Source organism: Eptesicus fuscus, chromosome 21 (assembly GCF_027574615.1).
Source record: "Eptesicus fuscus isolate TK198812 chromosome 21, DD_ASM_mEF_20220401, whole genome shotgun sequence".
In the NCBI taxonomy this organism is placed as follows: domain Eukaryota; kingdom Metazoa; phylum Chordata; class Mammalia; order Chiroptera; family Vespertilionidae; genus Eptesicus; species Eptesicus fuscus.
The window spans coordinates 42969485-42992766 of record NC_072493.1 but is presented as its reverse complement, the minus strand read 5'-3'; the positions used below and the strand labels follow the sequence as shown (position 1 = coordinate 42992766).

The window sequence follows — 23282 nt, the reverse complement described above, 5'->3', positions numbered from 1 at the left end:
TGTATCAGATGCTGTAGACTAGGGGCCAACAGAATGCAGGAAAGATTGAAGTGTGGCTGTACCTCACCACTGGCTGGATGGGGGTATGGAGTCCAGAAAAGGGCTTTTACAAAGCCAGAGGAAGTTTGCAAGTTTGTCTACATGTCTCTCCTTCATAGTATTTCTTTTTCTTTTTTTAAATACATTTTATTGATTTTTTACAGAGAGGAAGAGAGAGATAGATAGTCAGAAACATCGATGAGAGAGAAACATCGATCAGCTGCCTCTTGCACACCCCCTACTGGGGATGTGCCCGCAACCAAGGTACATGCCCTTGACCGGAATCGAACCTGGGACCCTTGAGTCTGCAGGCCGACGCTCTATCCACTGAGCCAAACCGGTTTCGGCTTTCTTTTCTTTTTTTTAAAAAAATATTTTATTGCTTTTTTACAGAGAGGGAGAAAGAGAGTTAGAAACATTGATGAGAGAGAAACATCGATCAGCTGCCTCCTGCACACCCCGAACTTGGGATGTGCCCGCAACCAAGGTACATGCCCTTGACTGGAATCAAACCTGGGACCTTTCAGTCCGCAGGCTGATGCTCTATCCACTGAGCCAAACCGGTTAGGGCGTATTTCTTTTTTTATTTTAATAAGTAATCTACTTGAATTTTAAAATAAAATCAAGTTACCAAAGAACCTATATGCATATATGTATAGCCCATGGACATAGACAAAAGCAAGGTGAAGGTCTGGGGTGGGGTGGAGGCTGGGTGGAATGGGGACATGGGGAGAAAATAGGGGACATCTGTAATACTGTCGACAATAAAAATAAACTTAATAATACGGAAGAGCTAATAATACAAAGCACCAGCCAGTCCTCTCTCCACTGTAAGAGGCAACAATTTAATAGGGGTTTAATATGCTAGTTGCTTCTGTATCTAAGTAACTTGCTATTTCTTAATTTCAGTTGTTAGTAATATATTACATATTGATTTTCTGCCTTTACAACCTTTCTCCTCTCTTCCCATGGTAGTTTTATGGTACCAGTTTTCAGATCAATCAATAAAGTGCTTGCATTATGTCAATAAGTACTAATGTTTACTGCAGAGCCCAAGTAATGTTCTGTGATTACATTTTCTTTCTTGAACAGCTTGTGGATTTTTGTATTTTTGTTAATCCTCACCCGAAGATATTTTTTCCACTGATATTTCAGACAGTGGGAGTGGGGGAGATATATAGAGAGAAACATGGATGTGAGAGAAACATCGATTGGTTGCCTCCTGCAAGTGCCCTGACCAGGGCCAGGGATCGAGCCTGCAACCATGCCCTTGACCATGATCAAACCCGGGACCCTTCAGTCTGTGGGCCGACACTCTATTCACTGAGCACAATCAGCTATGGCTTGTGCGGTTTTGTTTCCCCCCCCTGTGATTTCCATCTACTTTTGTTTCTTCCACCACATTCTCAATTTCTTTCCAACTTTCCATCACAACAGGTATTTACAGAGTCTTTTTTTTTAGCCTGAAATTCCTTGGAAACGTCAGTCCTCTGACCCCAATCTCTCCTTTTCTTTTTTTAAAGATATGTTTTTATTGCCTTCAGAGAGGAAGGGAGAGGGATAGAAACATCAATGATGAATGAGAATCACTGATCGGCTGCCTCCCGCACGCCCCTACTGGGGATCGAGCCCGCAAACTGGGCATGTGCCCTGACAGGGAACTGAACTGTGACCTCCTGGTTCATAGGTCCATGGTCAACCACTGAACCACACTGGCTGGGCTAAGTCTCATTTTTAAGTATACTCTTAGTTAATTGTCTAAAAAGATTATGAAATTTCTTCCTTTCAGCTAACCTTTGTTTCCCTCACATTTCTAGTGTTAACAGGAATGTGTCAGGCAGGTTGTCTAAATTCTTTCAGTTGTTTTCCAGTTCTAAAATTTACATTTCATTTTATTTTTTTTAAAGATTCCAGGATTGGCCTAACCGGTTTGGCTCAGTGGATAGAGCGTTGGCCTGCAGACTGAAAGGTCCCAGGTTCGATTCCAGTCAAGGGCATGTACCTTGGTTGTGGGCACATCCCCAGTAGGGGGCGTGCAGGAGGCATCTGATCAATGTTTCTATCCCTTTCCCTTCTTCTCTGTAAAAAACCAATAAAATATATATATATTTTTTAAAATTCCAGGACTGGTAAAATTCTCCATCTCTTCCTTGTGAACATAGTTATTTCACTCTCTGATAACTCCCAACATCAGAATCATGCCCAGGTCTGTTTCTATTGTCTTTCTCTTCGTTTTCAGTAATTCAAATCCTCTAACATGCCTGATAATTTGACTAAATGCTGAGCATTGTGTACTAAAAATTAGACTCTGAATTCTACCTCCCAGAGGGTTTTTTTCTCCTGGCAGGCAGATCACCTAATTCATGATGAGGCCTGTCTATTTCACTTGTAGCCTTACTTCAATATTGTGGCACTCTGGGGATCTCAAGTATAGTTATTCGCTTTGCCAGGCCTAGAACCCCAACCTCTGTCCCCCAGAATGACATGGCTGCAGAGATCTCCGCTTAGCTCCTTAACCTCCGTTACTATTTTTTATTGTTAATCCTCACCCCAGGATATTTTTCCATTGATTTTTAGAGAGTGGGAGGGGGAGAGACAGAAACATTGATGTTAGACACATCAACTGGTTACCTATCACACTCACCCCAACCAGGGCTATGGATCAAACCTGCAACTGAGGCACATGCCCTTGGCCAGAATCAAATCTGGGACCCTTGTCTGCGGGCCCTTCAGTCCACTCAGCCAAACTGGCTAGGGCCCTCCATTGTTACTTTCTGATGAACACCTTGGGTCTTGCATTGACATTGAGCAGGTTATGAGTTGGCAAATGCCTCAACACAAGGTTGTAAGTAGATTTGGGAGCGAATACCCCACATGGAAATTTTACCCTCACACCCAGCTGTCTGGTCCAACCTCTGTAAACTCAGCCCAGGGGAGAACTGTCACTTTCTATGTCTAGTCCCCCACATAAACTGGCAAACGTCAAGGAAAAGGCCAGGAAATATAAAGTTTCACCTATGTGCTTTCCTTTTCTTGGGGATCCGACTGCCTCAAGTCTCATCAACATTGGTGGCCCCCTAATACTTTTCGCAAGTTGTTTTTATATATTTCGTCCAGTCTTTATAACTGGTCTGTGCCAAATTAGTCCAAAATGTGCTATTCTTCACAGCCAATTCTCAAAGTCTAGTCGCAACATATGTGATATCTATGAAAATATACTAATTAGAGGTATTTAGTTCTCTTTTATTCCCAAAGTTCTCTCCTGGGACCAGCTTTTATCTTGTGGTCTCTTGTTGCAGGATTTTTAAAATGCCTGTGATCTTTGGGTGTATGTTTATAAAGACCAAAGCAGTTAGAAAGCATGTCAGTCAGATGTAGCTGACAGGCTGCCTCTGGGTTATCAGGCCAAGTTTGTCTGTAGGTCCTAGCTTGTATATCCTGGGCAGCAAATGCCAAGCTTCCGTGCATCTTCAGTGCTGAAACAAGCACTGCTGTATTCAAATGCCACCTTGTCTCCTACCCTTCTCATAACTGGAGTTGCAGCTGTGAGTCCCTCTAGAGTCCAGCAAGAGTAACTGGCTTCTTTCTCATGGGATCATCAGACAAGGGTTCTCTCCATCACCTTATTTCATTTTTTATCCAGAAATGTACTGAAATCTCAACTGCCGTGAAACGCTTGTTTCTTGTTATCATTAGTAGCAGGAGAAATAGTGCAATGACCTGAAGGCCGTTTTCCATCCTGGCCGTGTGGACTTCCTGCTCTACCTAATCTCATCCTTGTATCTTGCTCTCATTTCATTTCTTCACCCTTTTCCTGCTCTCCAATTCGTATAATAGCTTCCCTTTCACACATTCAAAGTTGCAGTTTCCCCTGAGGAATCAAATGCTTAGGACCCACCACTTCCCTGACCCAAGCTAGGGTTGTGTGTGGGAGAGGTTAAAAAAAAAGAGGGAGACACACAAACGGATCAAAGACTTTTACGGAGAACTTCCGCAGCCCATTTTAAACAGCTCTGGTTATATGCTGGGGTATCCCCAGCCTTAGGCCATAAAGTTCAAGTTCTAGGCATGTGCTGGAACACAAACCAAAGTAGGGTTAACATATCAAGTGATAACCTTTTAGGGAGGACATTAAGTGAAGAAACCATTAACAGGAAATTAATTTTATTTTTAAATCGAAGGAACCAGAACAAATAAGGAGACGTCTACCCATGGATGGCAAACTTAGATGGTGGCCAAGGGTGGGGGAAGAGGATGACAGCAACAGGGTGGGTAGGAACACGTCCAAACAGGTGAGGCCTCTTCACTCTGGTGCAGCCTCCATCAAATACCCGTTCTCTGGAGCAAGATAGCCGTCGCCTCCCTCGGACTCCATGTACATGTCTCGGCCATCATTGCCCAGACCCTCCAGCCCGTTGTCCTGGCCACCCCCACCCCCACCTCGGGCTTCATCCCTGCCCCGCTCACTACCTCGCTCCCCCCGCTTGTGCTCGCGATCCCGATCCCGGTCTCGGTCCCGGCGCCGATCCCGCTCACTCCGGTGGCTCCGACGTCGTTCCCGGTCACGATCCCGGCCCTTCTCCTCTGGACCATCAGGGCCATCTGGACCCAGCTCCCCAGGAGGCCCATCATCAGGAGGCGCATCACCAGCCTCAGAGGGCTCTGCCATGTCGCCACCTCCTCCACCACCACGCAGCTCTTCCTTGCGCTCCCTCTCCCGTCGTGCCCGCTCACGGCTTCGGCTGCTTCGCCTTTTCCGTTCCCGGTCCTTGTCCTTGCTCCGCTCCCTGGAGCGCCTCCGCTCATCCTTGTCACGACTCCGTGACCGCCGCCGCCGGTCCCGAGAGCGGGAGCGCCGCCGTTCTCGCTCCTTGTCTCGCTCGCGGCTTCTCTCCCTGCGCTCCCGCTCACGGTCCCGGTCCCGATCCCTGTGGGGAAGCGGGGATGGGCCCGGCCTGGATGAGGGAGGTAGAGATGTGTCAGAGCACCCCCACGTAACCACCCCCCTTCCCAGGAAACCACCTGCCCAATCTTACCTCTCATCATAGCGGGAGGTATCATCGCGGCCAGAATGCCGGATATTCACGTCAGCCCCACCTCTTCTGGTACCACCAAGGCCACCTCCTGGAGGTGGGCAGAGGAACAGAGGGTCAGCCTGAGCAGGGATGAAGGATCGGAAACAAGACGCATCAAAGAGCAAAGGGAAGGATACCATCTCTGTTGTTGTCTATGGGGCCAAGTCCCGTGAGGACATTTTGCTAGGCATTCTCTTAAAGTGACCAAGTGCAAGGAGAGCCAAGATAGTGGCATAGGTAAATGCCAGTACTCACCACCTCCAACAACCACATCAAAATTACAACTAAAACACACAACCATCATTTAGAACCACCTGAAAGGTGGTTGAATGGGAGTCCTACAACTAGAGAAGTAAAGAAAGTACAATGAGACTGGTAGGAGGGGTGGAGGCACAGAACTAGCTGGTCCGATACCCACATGTGCCATTTTTTTTAATTGAGAGGGCTATCTCAGCTGCAGAAGCCCCCTGTGAGGAGCAAGGAGTTCAAGCCCCACACCGGACCCTCAGCCCACGGTTCCAGAGCTGGGAAAGTCCCCATAGCTTCGGACTGTAAAAACCAGCAGGTATTGTGGCTGAGTGACATGGGAGCTGCTAGAGACCCAGGTGTTCCTCTTTAAGGGCCAGTGCACAAACTTATTCGAACGCAATCCCTCTGAGACCCAGCACCAGGCAGCTTTGGGGACACAGGGACATACGGGGAGGAACTGGATTATCTGGCATCACAGCAGGGGGTGATCCCAGGGGTCACTATTCATGTGCTGGGACCTCCCCATTACAAAGCTGACTGGCAGCCACATCAGAGTTTCCATCAGCCTGGTTTACACTATTCCCAATGCCCTCAGGATTTCCTGAGACCCTGTCGATCCAATTTGCAGCCCCATCAAAGCTGTTTGGGGGTGCGGCTGCTTTTCCATATGAATGGTCTGTCTGGGCTCAGGCTTCAAACTTTGAAACAAGCAGCTGGTATCAGCATGCCCCAAACCTATCAATAAAAGGCCTCACCTAGGCACTTCACAAGCCCAATATAAGTAGTAATCATCTTCAGACCTCTCTGTAGCTCCTGCTAGATGGCCCCAGGCAGTGGCTGACTGCACCTTCCAGGAGGCTCCACAGCAAATGCACCCAGCGGACAGCTTCAGACCATACGAGATTACACCTCTACACATCCACAAGTGACACACCCGAGGGGCAGACTCAGTGAGCACCAAAGCCCCACTGAAGCAAGTCCTGCTCCACATGGGTGTCTCCTGCACAGCTGTTCTTCCACTGTAGTAGCAGCTGGTCCTCACAACCAATTGGCCTGGAGGTCAATTCCTCCCAGTGATGCCAACAGCAATCCTTAGCACACAGCCCACACAGGGGCACACCTAGAGGGCCCAGCTCAGGTGACTGGAAAGGCTGAGCCACTGGGTCTACAGGACGCCTACCCTACAAGACCACTCTACCAATTCCAGGAGACATAGCAGCTCTATGTTACAGACACTGGAATAATAAACTGGCATTTACCTATGTCACTTCTCAGCTCTAATACACAGAAACAAACACAGGAAAGCATCCAAATTGCATAGACAAGAAACATGCCACAAATGAAAGAAATGGAAGCAAGCAAACTACTGGATATCGAGTTCAAAACCATGGTTACAAAGTTACTCAAGGATCGTCATGAGACTTTCAAAAAGCTTAATGAGAATGTCAAAGACATGAAAAAGAACCTGTCAGAAATTAAGCATACATGCCCTAGCCAGTTTGGCTCAGTGGATGGAGCGTCGGCCTGCGGACTGAAGGGCCCCAGGTTCGATTCTGGTCAAGGGCATGTACCTTGGTTGCGGGCACATCCCCAGTAGGGGGTGTGCAGGAGGCAGCTGGTCGATGTTTCTCTCTCATCGATGTTTCTAACTCTCTACCTCTCTCCCTTCCTCTCTGTAAAAAATCAATAAAATATATTTTTAAAAAAAGAAATTAAGCATACGCTAACTGAAATAAAGAATAATTTATAGAGATTCAACAGAAGAGAGGATTCCAAGAATCAAACCAACAATCAATTTGGAATACGAGGCACACCCAATTAGAAGAGCAAAGAGAAAAAGAATCCAAAACCATGAAGATAGTGTAATGAGCCTCTGGGACAACTTTAAGTGTACCAATATTCACATTATGGGGGTGCCAGAAGGAGAAGAGTGAGAGCAACATATTGAAAACCTATTTGAAGAAATAATGACAGCATTGACCTATGGAACCAGGAGGTCACGGGTTCAACTCCAGGTCAGGGCACATGCCTGAGTTGTAGGCTTGATCCCCAGTAGGGGGCATGCAGGGACATCAAATCAATGATTCTCTTTCATCATTGATGTTTCTATCTTTCCCTCCCCCTCCCTTCCTCTCTGAAATATATAAAAATATATTTTAAAAAATAATGACAGAAGACTTCCCCTGGTGAAAGAAATAGACTTACAAGTACAAAGAGTCCCAAATAAGAGGAACCCAAAGAGGCCTGCACCAAGACACATCATAATTAAAATGCCAAGGGTTAAGGACGAAGAGAATCTTAAAAGCATTAAGAGAAAAGCAGTTAAGGGAGAGCCCATACAACTATCAGCTAATTTCTCAATAGAAATTTGCAGGCCAGAGGGAATGGCAAGAAATATTCTAAGTAATGAATAGCAAAGACCTACAACCAAGATTACTCTACCCAGCAAAGCTATCATTCAGAACTGAAGGTCAGATAAAGGGCTTCACAGACAAGAAAAAACTAAAGGAGTTCATCACCACAAAACCAATATTACATGAAATGTTGAAAGGTATTCTTTAAGAGGAAAAAGGAGATAAAAATTATGAACAACAAAATGGCAACAAATACATATCAACAATTGAATCTAAAAGTCAAAATATATGAAAAAAAAATCTAATGAACAAAATAAACTTGAATAAAATACATCAGAGGCATGGAAATATAGAACAGACTGATGCATCTCAGAGGGAAGAGAGGAGGGGGGACAGAAAGAGACTAGCCAAAGATTTTACAGCATGCATATGTGAATTACTTATGGACAGACAATAGGGTGGTGAAGGCCTGGGGCGGGGCAGGAATCGGGTAGAGAGGGGCAATGGAGTAGTAAGAGGGGAGGGGCATCTGTAATACCCATAACAATAAAGACTTAAAAAAAAAAGTGACCAAGCACTATGTGTGTGTGTGTGTGTGTGTGTGTGTGTGTACATATACACACTATATATATTTGCAGGCCCAAGGGAGTGGCAAGAAATATTCAAAGTGATGAATAGCAAGAACCTACAACCAAGATTACTCTACTCAGTAAAGCTATCATTTAGAATTGAAGGTCAGATAAAGGGCTTCACAGGCCTGGTGCATGAAAATTCATGCACTGGAGGGGGGCCCCTCAGCCCAGCCTGCCCCCACTCTCAGTCCGGGAGCTCTCAGGGGCGGGAGGCGACCCGGCGATCAGGGGTAGGCGACGCCCCATCACACCTCTGCTGCTGCCATTGCCAGCAGCTCAAGCCTCGGCTGGCCCTGGTTATCTGAGCCTCGGGTGGCCCCAGGCGGCTGGGCAGCTGCCATCCAAGGCTTGCCTGCTCCTCAGGCCGGCCCTGGGTGGCTTGGGGGCTGAGAGGGCTGGGGGTCCTGGAGGGTTCCAGAGGCAGATGCACGGGGTGGGCCTGGCCTTGCCGCAGGGCTGAGGGGCTGGGCGCCGCCATCTTTGAGGGTATGGTAATCAATTAGCATATTCCCTCCTTATTGGCTGTGGATGTCACCATCTTTGCAACAGCGTGAGGGTCAATTAGCATATTCCTTCTTTATTATATAGGGTGTGTGTATGTATGTGTATATATATCCATCCTATATAATAAAAGCCTAATATGCTAAGTGTATGGTCATCCATTCAACCAATCAAAGCATAATATGCTAATGATATACTAAGGCCGATCATCCACTTGCTATGACATGCACTGACCACCAGTGGGAAGACGCTCCAACTGGTAGGTTAGCTTGCCGCTGGGGTCCTGTTGATTGGGACTGAGTGAGATGGGCCAGACACGCCCTTGAGCTCTCCCGTGGTTCCTCTCAGGCTGGCCAACTTCCTGCATCCCTCCCCAGCCCCGATCGCGCACTGGTGGGATCCTTTGGCCTGGCCTGCGCCCTCTTGCAATCCGGGACCCCTTGGGGGATGTCAGAAAGCTGGATTTGGCCCAATCTGGCAGGCCAGGCCAAGGGATCCCACTGGTGCATGAATTTGTGCAACGGAGCCGCTAGTGTATATATATATATATATATGTGTGTGTGTGTGTATATATATATATATATATATATATATATATATATATTTATTTTAGAGAGGAAGGGAGAGGGAGACAGAGAAGGAAACATCCTGAGAGAGAATCACTGACTGGCTGCCTCCTGCACACTCCCTATTGAAAATCGAGCCCGCAGCCCTGGCATGTGCCCTTGACCGGAATCGAACCTGGGACCCTTCAGTCCACAGGCTGACGCTCTATCCACTGAGCCAAACCAGCTAAAGCAGTGACCAAGCCCTCTAGAGCTTAGATGCCTTCCTCAAAGTGCTAGCTGGGAGTCACCTGTAATTAAGCTCCAAAACTCATGTTTTTAACCACTGGCAAACCCTCCCTTCAAGTCACCCACTGCCATCTAAACCTGAAGCTACAGCAATCTACTTGAAAACATGACCTTCCTCAAAGCCTCAGTGACTTCTCACTGCCGACAGCCCAAACTTCTAGTCAAGGGGCTACCTGTGCCTGCCTGCAAGATGAGCCCTACCCATATTCCCAACGAAGGGCCCCCCCATCTTTACATTCGAGGCATTTCCTCTTCTTTTTTTTTTTGTTAATCCTGGCCCTAGGATATTTTTCCATTGATTTTTAGGGAGAGTGAGAAAGACAAAGAGAAACAGATGTGAGAGAAACACATCGATTGGTTGCCTCCTGCATGAGCCCCAACCAGGGCCCAGGCCAGGGAGGAGCCTGCAAACAAGGTATGTGCCTTTGACTGGAATTGAACCCGGGACTTTTGGTCCGCATGCTGATGCTCTATCTACTGAGCCAAACTAGCTAGGGCAAGGCATTTTTTCAATTTCCTCATATTACCCGTCTCCTTCCTACTTGTTTTGGGGCTCATTCACCTTTTTAAAAAATATATATTTTTTATTGATTTTTTACGGAGAGGGAGAGGGGATAGTTAGAAACATCGATGAGAGAGAAACATCGATCAGCTGCCTCCTGCACACCCCCTACTAGGGATGTGCCCGCAACCAAGGTACATGCCCTTGACGGGAATCGAACCTGGGACCCTTCAGTCCGCACACCGACACTCGATCCACTGAGCCAAACCAGTTAGGGCTCATTCACCTCTTTTCCTGAAGTCTCCTCCTTGTCTCTTTGACTCCTACTTACCCATCAACACGTTAGTCCAAACATCACTTCCTCCGAAAGCTATCCCTGACCTTCCAGAATAAGCTGTTTTTCCACTCGCAGACCATACACATTTTGTTCTCAGAACTTCAACTGCAATTTCAAATTTTCTATGTACACGTGTGAGTTGACTGACAGCTGTGCCTCTCCTGGCAGCCTGTAACGCACCAGGAGAGCCAGGACCATTCTGGCTTTGCTTGCTGTAACCAACATGTGGCACAGCATCCAGGACATAACGGCGCATGTGCAGTAGCCAACCACCTGACTGAACCCCACCAAGGAGCAGCGGGTGGTCCTATTCTTCAGATGGGGAAACAAACTCAGATAAAGCCACTTGCCATGTTGACAAGGCAAGGAAGGTGCGGAGCTGGGGCGTGACTCCCAGCTAACTCCATGCACTCTCCTGTACCTCACTGCCTGGAAGAAAACTTGGGTGAAGCAGCCTGGAGCTCCACATGAGGAATGATTTAGTAGCAAGGGTGAAAAAGGAAAGAGGCCCTAGCCGGTTTGGCTCAGTGGATAGAGCATCGGCCTGTGGACTGAAGGGTCCCGGGTTCAATTCCCGGTCAAGGGCATGTACCTTGGTTGCGGGCACATCCCCAGTAGGGGGTGTGCAGGAGGCAGCTGATCGATGTTTCTCTCTCATCGATGTTTCTAACTCTCTATCTCTCTCCCTTCCTCTCTGTAAAAAATCAATAAAAAAAAAAATTAAAAAAAAAAAAAAAAAAAGGAAAAGGAAAGAGGCTGCTTGGCTATCAGAGACATTCCAATAGAGACAAGCAACTGACCAGGCACCTGGTACATCACAAGTATGGGCAGAATATGCTGGTGTTTTCCATGTTCAGGTCCCAACCTAGCAGTGGATCACATCATCGATTTGATGGGTTACAACCAATACATACATACATACATACATACATACATACATACATAAAACAGACTATAGTATAAAGTATTAGTATGCACTGTCCACAGAAAAGATAATTACTTCATAAAATTTGTGTTGTATGCATTTCTAAAAATATATTATTTACTGATTTCAGATATGGAGAGAAAGATAGAAACATCAATGATAAAGGAGAATCATTGATTGGCTGCCTCCTGCACATTCTACACTGGGGATCAAACCTGCAACCTGGGCATGTGCTCTGACTAGGAATCTAACCATGACCTGGTTCATAAGTCAACACTCAATCACTGAGCTTCACTGGCTGGGCAGGTTGTATGTATTTTTATATATGTATACTGGGTCAGGATATACCAGGTATCACCATCAGAAAGTCTGAATGCCAACCAAACAAAAAGATTCTGGGATTCCACAACAGAAAGTATCAGACTCTGAAGAACCCACTGCACCCAGAGAAACCAGAGAGCAAGTAAGACCCTACCTAGTCTACCAAGTTCAGAGACTCAGCAGATGAGTGGTCTATCCAGCACAGGCAAGTCAAGAGTGAGGACAGCAGCCTGGGAGGCAGGAATAAGAGCAGAGGGTAGCCCTAGCTGGTTTGGCTCAATGGATAGAGCGTTAGCCTTCGGACTGAAGGGTCCCAGGTTCGATTCCGGCCAAGGGCACATGCCCGGGTTGCGAGTTCGATCCCCAGTAGGGGGTGTGCAGGAGGCAGCCAATCAATGATTCTCTCTCATCATTGATGTTTCTATCTCTCTCTCTCCCTCTCCCTTCCTCTCTAAAATCAATAAAATATATATATTTTTAAAAAAGAGCAGAGGGTACTGGACCCACTTGGGGTGTCTACCCAGGAAAGGCCATCTCCTCTGAGAGCTGTCTCTCACTCTCGTAGGAGTCAACATGCTCAACAGACATGTTTGGATGGCAGACGCTCAGCCCCAGGGCCAGGCCCAACGCTGAGCCAATCAGAGCCACGTACCCCTGAGTGCAGAGATTCATTCAGGACTGGGTATAGAGCAGGGAGCTGTGGGATACCACCTTGGGCCAGTTGTGGGGAGACACAGAAAAGACTAGTCTGCATGGACAGCGGACAAGGCAGAAGCAAGCTGCACAGATGCCAGAGGTAGTGCTTTCCCGCTTTAAGGTGTGACTACCAAGTCCTCCTGAGGGCCACTGGCTCCAAAAGATCCTCAGGATTCTATACTGACAGACCCCTTCAAATACACTTCTGATAACTGCAAACAAACTGACCTTGACTGAGAGCGTGAATGACAATTAGAAACAGACAGTGAGGGGGACCGAATATAGGAAGCTGTGAGAGCAGGAGCTCTCTATGCATGTCTTGCTCTTGACTAGAGAAGCCTGGTACACAGCTGGCGATCAAATAAGCACGTGCTGAATCAATGAATGGATGAGCAAGAGCAGAGAGTGAGAGGATGAGACGATGACATTTACAAGGCCCACCATATGCCACTTGTCAAGCTGGGCATCTGATACTGAGCTCAGTGAACTCTGAGATTACCATTTCCCAGGATGAGAAAATTGAGACAGGAAGAGGGGAAAGCCACCAGCTAATCAGTACAAACTGGCATTTGGTCCCAGACTAGCCTCTCCAGGCCAGTACTCCTGTTCCTACTCAGTAACCCAGAAAAAGAACACCAGCAATATGGTGGTGATAAAGGAGGATGAACTGGAGAGAGGGAGGAGGATGTGAGCAGCCGCAGGGGAACAAGGAGAGGACGGGAAGCAAGGAAGCAGAAGTGGGTACAGAAGAAAAAGGCGAGAAGGAAGCTGCCAAGCACACAACCTCCAGAGCCCAGCATGGGCAGAATGTGCTCACCTAGCCTCCGGGGCCTCCAGCCCTTCACGGTTCGGCCCCTCTCCACATCCACAAGGACCCTCCTGCCATCAATCTTCTTGCCGTCTGCGTGCTTGTAAGCGGCTGCAACAGATGTGGGGAGGGGGGAGGGGAGGAGTCCCCAGAGGGTCCTCTAGTCAGGACAGGGCCCAGCTCGGCAGCATCCCCATCCGTCCCCATCAAGGCACTCACACTCACACACACACGCCCACCAGCCAGCCAGGCAACTGACAGCCAGACCAACCCTCTCCCAAATCAGGGAGGGGCCTGCTCCATCTTAGCATCTGCTTCCTTATCACCCCCCAATCACCATTGGGGGGGCAAGACCACCCTCAACCACCATCCCCCGGGCTTCCACGCCCTTTCTACTCCCAAATGACAGAGCAGCCCCCTCTTGCCAAGGTGGCCAAAGTCGCTGCAAAGAAACCGAAGGTTAACTTAAGGCTGGACTCTGCTGTGTGGAGGCCTCCTCCACAACCCCAGGCATGCACCCTAACACATCATGCTGGGGGAGGAGGCCCAGCCGGCCGCTCTGCACCCCAGTTCACACCGATTTTTTCTGTTTTATTTTTATTTTTTGTGTGGAGGGGTGGTGAGTGTGGAGGGAACAGACATCAGAACAGAAAATGAACCAGAAGGGATGGGAGAAATCTTTAGATGGCAGGGAGCAGAAGCGCAGGTTATGGTGCTCCCGAGGGGGCCTGGAGGGGCCTGGAGGGGCCCCGTACAGCAGGCAGGGGAGAGGGAAAGTGGAGGGAGGCATGGGAGACGTGCGGTGCTACTGAACATTCCTGCCTTACCTGAGACGACTGACTCTGCCACCCAACCCCAGGCCCCACCCCATCTCTCCCTCCACACCCCCAGGGCAACACACACTGGGTAGGCAACCCCAGCCTGAGCCTCTCAGGAAGGATGGGGAGTAGAGGGGGAGATGCAGGGAGGCATGATCCCGCTCCTGGGCAGGGCACAGCAAAGGGCAGGCCTGGTCCCCTGGCCTGTCTTACACAGGGCTGTAGGGAAGGCCAAAAAAGTCCCTTTCCCACCCCCAGCCCTGGCCTAGGGGTCATCCTCAACCAACCACAATACCCTGCCCCGCCCCAGCCCGCTTCCCCCCAAATAACAACCAGAGGAAGAGAAAAAGGTGCCATTTACCGATGCCGGCCTTGCGGGTGTCCAAACCGAGCGGGATGGGGGGGGCCCGGCAACTCCTGGGGGCCTGGCGAGGAGGCGGGCTTCCCGGGGGGGGACACGGGACCGCTTACCTGGAGCCCCCAAGCTTACCTGAGCAAGCGCAACGACCCCACCCCCACCACCACAGGGTCAGCTAAAGCTACAGGGCAGGGAAATGGGGGGTTTTGGGGAACCACGGAGAGGGAGAACCACATCTCCTGCACCACCTGGCAACAGGCAGAGGAAGTGGTGGACCCCAAAAAACCTTAGGGAGGCCTTGAAAGGGGGGTGGGGGGGGACATGAATTTACATCAAGTCTGGGAGCTGGGAAGCCTGGGGCCTATATCTTGCTTAAATTGACAAAGAAGGCTGGGGAGGCCTTGGCAAACCTGCCCACCCTCACCTTTTCCCCGTAAAGTCCATGCTACCTAGGCACACGGCCCTCCCCCTCGCAGCACATGGAACCATTTTCCCATCTCGAACTCAACACTCCCTCCCACCACCTGCTTCAGCCCAAAGGCTGGCACACAAGGGGGCAGCCTCGGGGTCCAGGAGATGGAGTGCTGCCCATGATCTGAGGAGGGGCCAACTTGACCCCTGGGTAGAGGAGGGTAGTCAGGGAAGGAATTTAAAGGACCAGGAACAGTCAAGCAAAGGAACCCTGCTCTAGTTCAGTGTCCCAAACCCCAGAAGAGGCCCAACCCCAAAATAACAGCAAAGGAAACATGTGACGTGTGTACTTCTAGGCTTCTCTCTCTCCCTCTCTTAGGTCTCTAGATAGTGGAGGGTTTGAAGTAAAATCTACGGCACCATCAGCTGTTTGCAACCTGTCACTTGATCCCTCCCACACCCCAATCCCTAATTCCATGCACTCTGGAGAACAACTGGGCACCACAGCCCCTCAAGAGGCCTCAACCATGAGAAGGCAGACAGGAACGGGGCAGAGTACCCCAAATCTAGCAACCAAAAAGTTTCTCCAGGGCCACCAGTGACAGCCCGCAGAAGGCACAGGGGCAGGGAGCGAAGGGTTGAAGGGTTCCACATGGAGCCCTGTCCCCAAGCATCCCCTCGTCAGTATTCTCGCCACCTTGCCGCTGACATCATGAAGCCAGGTAAGTCAGTGGTTGGATGGAACCCAACCGGAGAGGCCAGCTGCCTTTCCCATCAGGGTTCATCCTCCCCCTCCTGGGATCAGCAAGATTATCGGAGATCATATGGATCGGGGTCAGGAGGGACAAAAGGGCACCCAAACAAGGAAAAGGTTCTGGGTGCAGGGAGTCTGAGGGGTTAACTAGGGATGGGAGAAGGGACGCCTCGCTGCTCCTAAGCTGCCTGGCTAAGCTGGGCTGGTGTGCGGTGCTGAGTGATCTTACCCATGATACAAACCCTTATACCAACCATACACTGAGGTGTTGTAAGGGGAGCGTAAGCATCAGCTGCAAGCCAGCTGCGTGGTGGCTGCAGTGACAATAAGAACAGTCAATTAATATGGCGGCCCCTGGACACGCCGCAGCCATGCCCGCCCCCACCCACCCATCCCTGCCCATGTGGACGCTGCTATAGCCTCATAGGGGGCTTTGGACTTGTGGGGGCAGGCGCTGAACATGCCTACCAGCCCGCTGCCCGCTGAGAAACAGGGTGGGGGGCCAAGGGTGGGGAGGCGGAGGGTCGGGTAGCCTAGCCCCAGCTCTGCTGGAGGGAAGAGAAGGCTGGTTCAAAGGCCAGTCCTCATTCCAACCTGGCTGCCCCCAACTCCGGTGGGGGGAATGGGGAGAGGCTTCCCGAAAATCCGACCCCTCCACCCACCTTCAGCTGGCTCCAACCCCCACCCAGTTCCCTCCTTGCCCGAGGTTCAACGTGTGACACTTACCTCCCCAGGTTCACACACACACACACACACACATACACACATTGTGGGGGATTTTTTTTTTAAACACATACATGTATAAAAAAAAGATATATTAGAAAACAGAGGGAGGAGGAGAAAGGACATTGCTAATGTCAGGTTTGGCAGGATGGGAGGTGGGAACAGACAACGGGAAGGGACTGGGGCAGCAAAGAGAGGGTCAGAGGGCCGGGCTCAGGTGGGAGGTACTCACAGTGCATATCTCGTTCATGTTCGTACTCGATGAAGGCATAGCCTCGGGGCTTTCCTGACCGCTTACTGTAGACCATGTGAATCTGGAAGAGGGGTGGCGGGGGCAGAGGTTACCTCTGGCACAGGGAAATCTCATCCCATCAATCACACAGCCTGTGTGTCAGGCCCTGGGTTGGGTGATGCCTAAGACAGGTGCCTCAGACCATCTGTCTTTTAAGATCCCAGAGTGTCTGACACTCTAACGGTAATGGGCTAAGCAGTTTATGTGCAGGATGACCTCAAACCCTCCCTACTGCCCAGAATATTTAAGTGACAATGAAATTAAATGAGGAAATTTCAGGGAAATAGAAAGCCTTGCTCTGAAACAGGAGTCAGCATACGTTTCTATAAAGAGCCAGACAGCAGGTATTTCTGGCCCTGAGAGCCACATAGTCTCTGTTGCAATGACCCAACTCTGCCTTACAGCAGCAGCAGCCACCGACGACAGTAAACCAATGGGCCTGACTGGACACCAACAAACATTATTTACAAACAGTAAGTTTGTAGTTTACCCCCCCCCCCCTCGAAATCAACAAGGAGTCATCATTTCTTAAAATGTGCTTCGGCTACCAAAGTCAGTGGTGTGGAAGGAGGTGCCATGTCCTCAGGATTGGGAGCCAGCCTTCACCCTCCCTCCACATTCCCCAGTCCACTCACTCTTTTGATGGGTCCATATACTTCAAATTCCCTCCGGAGCTTGGATTCTGTTGTGTCATAGTTCTACAAGGAGAGGGATGCAGGGTAAGCGAGCCGTCTCAAAGCTGACCCCTTAGAGCATTCCTGGGACCCAGCCTTTTGCCTGTCCCACTCCCAGCTCCCAGCAGCCCGGATTCTAGACTCCTCTGGGGCTCCAGGACTTGGGACTCACCACTCTAGCCACAAAGAGAGTCTTGAAGGCATCACCCTGAGCATTGGGATCATTGTGAGGGTCCCCTGTACGAGAAGATGAGTTGTAAGTAGAAGATACCAAGTCTCTCATGTAGCAACACAGAGACAGACAGATGGACAGAAGCCATTACGGAAAACTGCTGGTGACCTGGAGACCTTGGCATGTCCCTCGAGTCCTGGTTTCCCTGAAGCACAGCAGCCTTTACCAAGTGGCTGATTTAAGCTGATGTGGGGAGGGGAAAAGGGGGACTTCAAGCTACTAGTAACATGCTGGGGGCCAGCCTGCCACTTCAGACCTACAAATCCTAAGGCCCTGTCTCTCTCAGCTGTAACTAAACCTGATTGGGCATCTCTGAAGAGGCAGCCTGAGAGCCCTGGAGGAGCTGAGCGTTCCCTCACCAGTAGGGCCACACTGCCCTCCACTGGCACAGCCCGAAACTGCAGCCCGAAGGGAAACCTGAGATCAAGCAACCCTCTGTTTGGCTGAGTGGGAGTTTTAGGAACATGCAAGCCTCAGGGAAGAACCCAGGGCGGCTATTGGAGCTCACAAGAGGCTAATCTGATTCTTTCTTCCGGCCTTACTACCGCAAGGCCACTGAGGAACAACTACCTCCACAGACAAGAGCCAGAATCTATTACAAAATCAATGGCATAGGCGATTCTGATGGGTCAAGCCTGGGAAGAAGTCCTTTTCACCAGGTATGGTGGCCCCAGCACACACAATGGCCACTGACTCCTGCCAAGGCCCCAACCTCACCCTGCCCATTGCACAGAGGAGGCGGTTCTTCTACCACACAGTGCTACGAACAGAACTTGCCACATTCTGGGAGAATATGAGAAAAGGAATATTAATGCTAAATGCATAATATGGGACACTGTGCTAGCCAGCTGAGAATTATCTATCATTTGCAAATAAAAACAAAACCAAGCCCTGAGGCATGTCAGAGCAGGAGTAGCAGAGACCACGCCTGACTCTGCATCCTAACCTGACTTCACAGGCCAGGTGTTCTAACCAGCAGGCCCCGATGCTGAACCCCGGGCACTAGCTTCTCAGGAAGGCAGTCTGGGTGTCACAAGAAGCCAGAAAAGTCAGAGATCTGCTTCCTGTGAGAGGGGAACACAAACTGAGTTCCAGATGACTTTAGAAAATGTCTTTCTTTTTTTACTGATTTTTTTAGAGAGAGAGGGAAAGGGAGAAACATTGATGGCTGCCTCCTGCACACCCCTCACTGGGGTTCAAGTCCACAGATATACCACTTTAGTTTCTAATAAGGACTTTTTTAAAAAACTATAACCAGCCCTAGATGGTTTGGCTCAGTGGATGGAGCATAGGCCTGTGGACTGAAGGGTCTGGGGTTTGATTCTGGTCCGGGCACATGCCTGGGTTGCAGGCTCAATCCCCAGTGTGGGGTGTGCAGGAGGCAGCCAATCGATGATTCTCTCTCATCACTGATGTTTCTATCTCTCTCTCCCTCTCCCTTCCTCTCTGAGATCAATAAAAGTATATTTTTAAACAAAAAACGGATAGCAACAACTGATGTCTTGCAAAATTGGATGGCCATGTCCCAGGGAAGAAAACACCCAAAAACGATCAGGTTGGTGAGAAGGGGAAATCCTGACTGTGGTTTGGACCCTGAGTCCGAGATGCCTTTGAGGCTCAGCGAGAAGGCAGCTGCAGTGAAAGTCAGGGCTGAGAGTCAGGTAGACGCCTAGGTCTTTAGAGGTCAGACATGTGCATAAGCACCCTGAGGACCCCCCGAGGGAAGAAGGCTGGAGTGAAGTGGTTCACCAAAGCCTCACGAGCAGGAGGGACTCGCTGCCACAAAGGGCCATCCGAAGTTGTGAAATCTGGTCAACGGCTACTCTCTCCCAATGCTCCCATTCCAGTACCTGGAAGGGATGGAACATCCAGCCCAAGGGTTAGGGAGCTCAGGTGGAGCCAGGACTATGTCACTAGCCAGGACCTCACTGCCTCAGCCTGAGACCCAGCTGGACTGTGGCAACCTCTCCAATGCGCAGCCCGAGGTACCCACGCTCTCCCTTCCTGCCAGCCCTTACTCCCCACTCTCCCGCTTAAGGGACCAAAGTAAACAGTGCCTGACAAACAGTGGGGGCTAAGAAGTGAACTAACAACCCTACTTCCCCCACACAGGCTCTTAGCGTTGACCTAGGAGAGAGAAACACAGGAGGGTTTGAAGAAGAGATGTGGGAGAAGGAAAGAGACTTACACATTTTTAGCTCTGTCTCCACTTCCTGCTGTCGCCGCTCAATCTTTTCTCGTCTCTGTCAGGAGAAAGGTGGACAATTAGATGCAGACAACAGTGCCCTAATGTCAAGGACTACCTGGAGAAAGGGACAACAAAGACTCGGGGCCAGGAGGCAAAAATTACATACCTTCCTCTCCATGCGCTCCTCCCGAGTTTCTGCTCGTGTTGGGGGAGGGGCATCTCGAGGGTCCTGGGAACAAGAAGAGAGGTGACCGGGTGGGAGGGACTAAGGGAAATGGCTAAGAAATACTAAGCATCTCGGCCATGCGTCCCCCCCACACATACAAGCAAGCAAACAAGGACAGTTCGCAGGCCAATGAAGGCAGGGGCGTGGCACCACTGCCATCGGCAGACTGTTCCTGGTCTGTTAAGAGGAGTACAGACATCGGAAGTAGTGTTCACACGACAATAAAACATTCTCAGCTTCTATTTTGTAGTCTCTTCTTTTATTTACTTATTTGTTTTGGGGGAGAAGGAAGGCATCGATTTGCTGTTCCACCCATCCCACATTCATTGGTTGATTTCTGTATGTGCCCTGACCGGGGATGGAACCCGAAACCCTGGCACATCAGGAAGATGCTCCAACTGAGCTAACCAGCCAGGGCTATATTCCTTCTTTTAAAATGCTAGAAGACAATGCTTCTGTATTTATCAAAAGCATCGATCTGGAATGGATCTGTCCTTCATCACAGACTGGAACTGGGACCAAGCCTGAAGCCAAAGAACCCGACAGCGCAGAGCTCAGCAGCAGACAACGGCACACCCCCTGGGGGCCAGGCAGGTCTCACCAGCCCCTCATTAAATAGTAACTGGCACATAACCACATCATCAAAGGGTGCCACTGGACTGTAGCCATTAAGTTGGTTTAACTGGCTAATAACATTCCCCGTGTCCGGTTCACTGAGGGTGGCAAATCCTACTAGAGAACCAATCTTCTGTTATCTCTCTGCTAACAAGCTCTGCAACTTTCTCCGCCTCCAGCTGCCCTTTCCCCCTCCTTGCCAGAACTTTCCTCTTCCAACTTCTGGCTTCGTGCCACCATTGCTCAGGTGTGCTCTGATGCACCTTATGTGTGGATGTTGTTACCCCAATTTTACAAAAGAAACAGACCCAGGAATCTAGGCTGTGTATTCGTGTTTATCCTGAAGGTGCAGAGCAGCAAGTCTCAAGCCCATGGGTCTTAAGCACTCTATCACATGGCGCTAACCCTTCATGAACCTCTTACTGTCAAAAATGGTAAAAACAAACACTGATACTTGCTGACTGCCAAGCCTTGTAACACACATTTTGCAGTTAACTGCCCATCAATATTCTGGAAAAAAAAAATAATAATAACCCTTTGCTAAAAATGAAGAAAACACACTAAGAGGATACATCACTTGCCCAAAGTCACACAGCTGACAAACGGTGTGTGGGTGCCAAGGACCTCCTGACTCCAAAGCTTGAATATTCAACTGCCAGTTACTGAATTTTCACAAAACCCTACAAGGGGTATATTATCAACCCCATTAAGACAAGGAAATTGGCCCAGCCAGTGTGGCTCAGTGGTTGAGCATTGACCTTTGAACCAGGAGGGCATAATTCAATTCCTGGTCAGGGCACAAGCCCAGGTTGCGGGCTCAATCGTAAGTAGGGGGCATGCAGGAGATAGCCGACCAATGATTCTCTCTCATCATTGATGTTTCTCTCTCTCCCTTCCTCTCTGCAATCCATAAAAAATTGAGTATCGGAAAGAATAAATCCACACAAGCTAGGAAATGGCCAGAGACTGGGCTCCCAAACCCAGGACCCCCACCCCAACTCCCAAAACCCAAACCTCTCAAGTCTGCTCAGGGAACTCACCTCAAATTCTCGGATGTAGGGCGCAATGCCACAGTAAGGTTGATTGTGGTGTTTTTCATGTGGCAGTTTCTCCAGGGGTGGCAGGTATGGGATGGGGTCCCGGGGAGCAAAGAGGGCCAAAAGGTTGGGCGGCAGGAACTGAGTCATCTTGCCAAGTCTGACAGCAAAAGTGAACCAGCCTTAGGTTAGGTTGGGCCCCGAGAGATGAGGTCCCTACAATTCCTTCACTCGCAAGAACAGAGGGAAGTAGGGGCAAGTTCTCGGTATTAAAATCGCTTCTGTCAGGGCACAGAGCGATCCTATGTCACAGAGGAAAGGAATAAATAGAAACGAGAAAGCAAGTTCTTGGAAGAGGGCTGTGTGAGGGTGCAGCAAGCCCGTGAGGGAAACAAAAACTGAAAAGGGGTTTCTAAGCAGTTAAGTCTCAGAGTCCCCGCGCAAGGAGCTGTGGGGCTGAGCGGTTTCCTGGGGCCTATGGAGGAAGTCAAGGAAACTGAGGAGGGATGCAGAGCAGTGGCGGCCGGTGGTCCCATACCTCAGAGAACAAGGCAAGGATCGCAGCAAATCTCCGATAACCGGAGAGGGTCGTCATTAGCTAAACCCTCAAGCCGGGGCTTGTGGGTAATCGATCTAAGCCCCCCACAGGCGAAAGGAATTATGGGTAAGGGTCCAGGACACCGCGGAGACCGAGAAGAAAAAAGGCAACACACCGCAAGGGCCTGTGGGAAAGGGGCCGCGGGAGGGCTGTGGGAAGAGAGCCTAAGTGCCCAGAGGACTCTGGGTAAGGGGTGCAGAAAGGTGCGGTGGCGGGGGAGGAGGCCCGGCCGCGGGGAAAGGACCCAGACCCACCGCAGGGACTTTTGGGTAGCAGCCCCGCACCCGGTAAGGCCACTCAGTCACACTCACCCGCCGCGCGGCGCCCTCCTCGACCTGGCGACGGTCCGGGGGCTCGCGGCGGCTGCGGCGGCCCCTCAGCAATAGGGACTATTGCTCCGGCTTCGACTCCAGCGGCGTCCGCGTCCGACTGCCTCCGTCGCCCGCCAAGCGCGCGCACCAGGCCGCTGCTGAGGAGCCCGCGCGGCCTCGGCTCGCGACAGGCGCAAGATGTGGAACCGGTCTTGAATCCCTCCGCCGCCGCACTGCGCACGCGCCGCTCCAGTCGCGAACTACCCACACACCGGGATCCGGCTCCGCTGCGGGCACTGCGCAAGCGCGAGGTCTCGGCCCCGCCTTCGGGCACCTTAAACTCCCTCGCCGCGGCAGGCTAGAGCTCGCAGTGCGCACGCGCGGCCGCACCAAGCATTAGCTCCTGCACCTAGAGATTTTGGACTCCAACCGCTTCTCTCCGCGAGACTCTTCTCGACGCCCCGCCCCTTTCCCTAACACACTTCCCGGATCTTGCGCGCATGCGGCAGTCGGTGTACTTTGATGTACCCCTCCGCCTTCTGACAAAGAGTCCCTGTGTGAATAGTGTGGTAATTTGGACGTCTCGTCTATTAAATCAGTAACTGTTCACTGAGCGCCTAATGTATGCTAGGCACTGTTTGGCCTCTAAGAATATAGCACGTGACTAAAGGAAACTCTCTTTCTTGGAGCTTACATTGTATGAGGGGGACAATAAAAGTATTTAAAAGAATAAATATAATTTCTGATAGTGG

General features: G+C 50.2%; 1 protein-coding gene across 2 annotated transcripts; it reads right to left on the bottom strand.

Annotated features, from left to right (window-relative positions):
* Nucleotides 1–4186: 4186 nt before the first annotated feature.
* Nucleotides 4187–22776, bottom strand: SNRNP70 (small nuclear ribonucleoprotein U1 subunit 70). Of its 2 annotated transcripts, none has more exons than XM_028129584.2 (10): nt 22531–22776; nt 21625–21781; nt 19910–19972; nt 19744–19798; nt 17496–17560; nt 17285–17347; nt 16590–16671; nt 13303–13404; nt 5076–5163; nt 4187–4994 (listed from the first exon to the last, which is right to left on the bottom strand). In XM_028129584.2, exons 2-10 carry the CDS (start codon nt 21769–21771, stop codon nt 4343–4345), a joined length of 1317 nt encoding a protein of 438 aa, XP_027985385.1. In that variant the 5' UTR covers nt 21772–21781; nt 22531–22776; the 3' UTR covers nt 4187–4342. The 2 variants fall into 2 exon arrangements, with proteins under 2 accessions (XP_027985385.1, XP_054566809.1); XM_054710834.1 differs by lacking the exon at nt 22531–22776 and adding an exon at nt 22160–22225.
* Nucleotides 22777–23282: the final 506 nt, after the last annotated feature.

What these genes read in the sequence shown, in the direction of transcription:
- SNRNP70 (XM_028129584.2), bottom strand. Translation starts at nt 21,771, where the DNA reads ATGACTCAGTTCCTGCCGCCCAACCTTTTGGCCCTCTTTGCTCCCCGG. An exon ending in AGGAGCGCATGGAGAGGAAG is followed by an intron (nt 19,799 to 19,909) that starts GTATGTAATTTT and finishes TTCTCCTGACAG; the next exon opens with AGACGAGAAAAGATTGAGCG. An exon ending in CTCTCTTTGTGGCTAGAGTG is followed by an intron (nt 17,348 to 17,495) that starts GTGAGTCCCAAG and finishes CTCTCCTTGTAG; the next exon opens with AACTATGACACAACAGAATC.